This window comes from Calidris pugnax, unplaced genomic scaffold, assembly GCF_001431845.1.
Source record: "Calidris pugnax isolate Ruff unplaced genomic scaffold, ASM143184v1 scaffold144, whole genome shotgun sequence".
NCBI lineage: Eukaryota > Metazoa > Chordata > Aves > Charadriiformes > Scolopacidae > Calidris > Calidris pugnax.
This window is the reverse complement of record NW_015090911.1, coordinates 2,292,828-2,297,322: the sequence shown is the minus strand read 5'-3', so window position 1 is coordinate 2,297,322 and position 4,495 is coordinate 2,292,828. Positions and strand designations below refer to the sequence as shown.

The window sequence follows — 4,495 nt, the reverse complement described above, 5'->3', positions numbered from 1 at the left end:
GCTTTGAGTTATGATCATGTTAAAGAGCTGAGGAAATCAGTAAAAGATTATGGTCTCCAGTCAGGACATACCATGAACTTACTAACAGCTCTTGGTGACAGGTATGTCATGATTCCTCATGATTGGAAATTGTTGTTGTGTATGGTTTTGTCGGCTATGCAATGTGCTGTGTTCATGACTGAGTACGGTGATCTCGCGATGGCTAAAGAATTGGATAACTGAACTGGCAATTCAAATTACATTGGTGTGAATGTGAGGGGCCTCGGGCTACTCCCGACATGCAAGCCCAGATGGACAGACAGTGTTTTGAGCAAGTACAAGAAATTGTACTGCCCACGATAAGATGGGTCCCTGATACAGCTCCTCCAGAAGCTTCCTTTTCTGCTACCACGAAGTGCCTGGAGAAGCCTATATAAAATTCCTTGATCGGCTCCAGAATGCAATAGAGAGACAAGTAGATAACCAAGGAGCTTGTGATATTCTTATGAAACAATTAGCTTTCGAAAATGGTAATGCTGACTGCCGTAAAATGTTGCAAACAATTAAGAATGCTAATCCCTCTATCACTGATACGATAGAAGTGTGCCAAGATATCGGCACAGAAACTCATAAAATGAGTCTCTTAGCTGATGCATTATCAACACAGCTCACTGTGGGGGCTGCTCAAAAGGCAGACTGCTATAATTGTGGAAAGCCTGGGCATCTTAAAAAAGATTGCACAAACAGCTCTTTATGTCCTCCCCGTGCCCTGAACGTTATTGGGCCGAGACTTGTTAAGCCAGTGGGGAATCTTCCTGAAAACAAATTTTTAATAGGCACTATTGACAAGGAGTAGGCCCTTTCATTGACATGGAAATCAGAAAAACCTGTTTGGGTAGATCAATGGCTCCTGAAAAAAAGATAAACTGCTGCATTTGCATGACTTAGTATGAGAACAATTGGCCGCTGGCCGGATTGTACCTAATACCAGCCCGTGGAACACTCCTGTATTTGTAATACCAAAGAAAAGTGGCAAGTGGCTATTGTTACATGATCTTTGAGCGATAAATGCTGTCATTGAGCCCATGGATGCGCTACAGCCTGGTCTTCTTTCACCTTCTATGCTGCCTCAAAATTGGCCAAAAACCATCATTGATCTCAAAGACTGTTTTTTTGCTATTCCTCTAAGCCCACAGGATGCGCCCTGGTTTGCATTCTCTGTACCATCTGTCAATCAGGAACAACCGACAAGACGATATCATTGGACTGTGTTGCCACAAGGTATGCTAAAGAGCCCAACTATCTGCAAATTAACTGTAGCAAATGCTTTGCAACCTGCCCGAAATGCAAACACTCATGTTATAATTTATCATTACATGGATGACATACTTTTCGCCGCCGAAAAGGACAAAGACCTGCAGACAGTCATCTGCCAAGTCCGTATTGCTGTCCAAGGAGCAGGCTTGCAGATAGCCAAGGAAAAGGCCCAACGTGAACCACCCTGGAAATATTTAGGATGGAAAATTACAACTCACATCATCCAGCCACAAGCACTGCAGCTGGCATTACAAATAAAGACTCCGAATGATTTACAAAAATTGTTAGGAACCATCAACTGGCTCAGACCTTTTCTGGGTATCACTACGCAAGATCTACACCTCCTGTTTCAATTGTTAAAATATGATCCTGACTTGGACTCTAAAAGACAGCTGACACCTACTGGACTGCAATGTCTAACCTTACTTTCTCATACCCCAGTTTCTAATGCAGTTACAGCATTCACAGATGGTTCTGGGAAAACACATAGAACAGTGGTCCTTTGGCGATCCACCGACAATCTCTGGAACCAAGATATAAAATGTGTCAATGGATCGCCCCAAGTTGTTGAGCTTGCAGCTATCACACATGCTTTTCAGCTTTTCTCTGATGTAAATCTCAATATCATAACTGATTCTTTATATGTTACAGGAAGTGTTCAGCGTCTAGAAGGCACTTTCCTAAAGGAAAACAACTCAGAGTTATTTGGACAACTTAAAAAATTATGGCATTATGTTTCCTACCGTAAATTACCCTATTATATCACTCATACACGGTCACACACCTCTCTGCCAGGACCCCTAGCCGAGGGCAACCGTGCTGCAGACAAAGCCACAGTCACCCTCGCCACACCGCAATTATTTCAACAAGCACAGTTCTCACATAACTTTTTTCACCAAAGCAGGAAGGCACTACAAAAGCAATTTCAGCTAACCACAGACCAAGCACGTAATATTATCTTGACATGCCCTGAATGCCAATCTACAGCCCCGTTGCCACAACTGGGAGTTAACCCACATGGCACCTCACCACTGCAAATTTGGCAAATGGATGTCACACATTTTGGAGAATTTGGTTGCCTAAAGCATATACATGTCACTGTTGATACTTTTTGTAAGTATATCTTTGCCACTGCACAAACAGGAAAAAAGAGTTGAGATGTCTGAAGACACTGGCTAGCAGCTATCACTGCTATGGGTATACCAGAAACAATCAAGACAGACAATGGCCCTTTATATGTATCTAAAACCACACAACTTTTTTTTACAGGAATGGGACATTCACCACATCACTGGAATTCCACACGCCCTACAGGGGCAGGCGATTGTTGAGTGTGCCCATCAAATGCTAGAGCAATTGATAATTAAGCAAAGAGGGGGGAGTCTGGAAGATCCACTACAGGGACGACTATAGAAAGCCACTTTTGTTTTAAATTTTCTAAACAGAGACAACACTGAAGTGACACGAGTGAATGGACACTTCGGAGCTTCCTCAATGTTCAAAACACGGCCAATGGTCCATATTCATGATATGGCCACTGGACAATGGGAAGGCCCCGTGCCATTGATAACTTGGGGGCGAGGATATGCTTGTGTTTCCACAGGAAATGGTCCCAAGTGGATCTCAGCAAGATACATTCGGCCGTACCTAGAAACCCGAGCATCACGAAAAACCATCAGAAACAGCTGAACATCATGAACAACCATCAGAAACGAGAAATCTTTTCTGTTCACAAAAGTATCATTGGTTTTAATGTTATCAGGCCTGATAGTTCTGTTAATGTTATGTTGACCATGTTTGTTTCCCTGTGTTAAAAAGAAGTGGATGTAGAAAGAGGGTTATAAGAGGGTTACAGAAATCAGTAAGCTTTACGGTAGAGTTAATAGTAGTTTTATAGTTCAACAATATAGTTAATTGTAGTTTTATAGTTTATAGTAGTTTTGATCGTACAGGTTCAATGTAATCATTCGGATGTAATATACATGTATAATAACACAAACATTATTCTATACGTTAAAGAAAAGGGGAGATGTGGGTGAACAAGATTGTGGAAGAAGCAGAGACCAGAAGAAGGAATATAGGAAGCAGGAACACTGGCAGGGGAAGGCCAGTGAGCAAGTCTAGATGACCTGTAAACAATGCCTGGAGGCCTGACTGTTTGAGGGGAATTCTGCTTGCCTGGCGGTTGGGGGTTGCAGGGGTGTGTGGGTTGGGAAAGAAGATACATTAGTACTATACAAGCTGCCTGTTTGTTATAATAAACGATTCTGGTTACATCACCGACCGGGGTCCATACCTTCATACGCTACACGGGACAACTGCTAGAGGCAGGAAAAGAAATATTTGTATATTATAAAAATAAGATTATACTGATTTTTCTATTATTTAAGTGACATGTTTTGACACACAATGGAAACAAAAGAAGATGAAATGGCAAACACCATACTGGGATATATAAACATAAATGTAGCCTGTGAGATACATGAATTAAACCTCTGGTTTTCATGATAAGGCCTGAGCTAAAGCATGGTATCCAATTTTGAGTGCTGCACTTCAGAGATAGAAGTGGAAAGTGCACACAGGAAAGCAAACAGTATCAGACCTCCAGAAACAAGGTATAAGGAAAGATCAAAATAATTTGGATAATTTTGCTAAAGCAGAGAAGACTGCCAGAATAACTGGTAACATCCTTCAAAAACATAAATGTCTGCTAAAAAGAAAGGGACAAGTTTATTTTCCAAATCCATTTTCCAAGTTTTTATCAAATTAATTTAAACTGCATGAAGAAAGAATGAATTGGATTCACAGAAAATCTTACCAGAATTTCCACATGTTAAATCAACCTGGCATAGTTTGTCTGGGAAAGTTGTGGTGTAGCTGGAACTGGAGGACACTAACAACATATTTCTTAGTAATGACCTTGGTAGAGTTGAAACTTAGGACACGAGATAGGTAGACTACCTGACTTGTTTACATTTCTGAGCCTTTATTGTGTACACATTTTAACTTCTGCAAATTTTTCTGTGCAATATTGACATTTTTCTGTATAAATCCTGTATTTTCTGTGAAAGTCATAAAGTAGTCATAGCAAAAAAAACCCACAACTGACCTATTTTTAAGATGGAGCATGATGTGTTCTTTATGATTTAGACCTATAACATAGTCTTTTTACCCATCTCCAATACCTCAGAGAGTGAGG

General features: G+C 40.8%; 1 protein-coding gene across 1 annotated transcript; it reads left to right on the top strand.

The window, feature by feature from the left end:
- Positions 1–278: 278 nt before the first annotated feature.
- Positions 279–2,985, top strand: LOC106892290 (endogenous retrovirus group K member 113 Pol protein-like). Its single transcript, XM_014949369.1, is given in 4 exon segments — positions 279–326; positions 836–892; positions 894–2,149; positions 2,742–2,985. Coding segments are annotated over 4 exon segments (1,605 nt in total).
- The last annotated feature ends 1,510 nt before the right edge of the window (positions 2,986–4,495 follow it).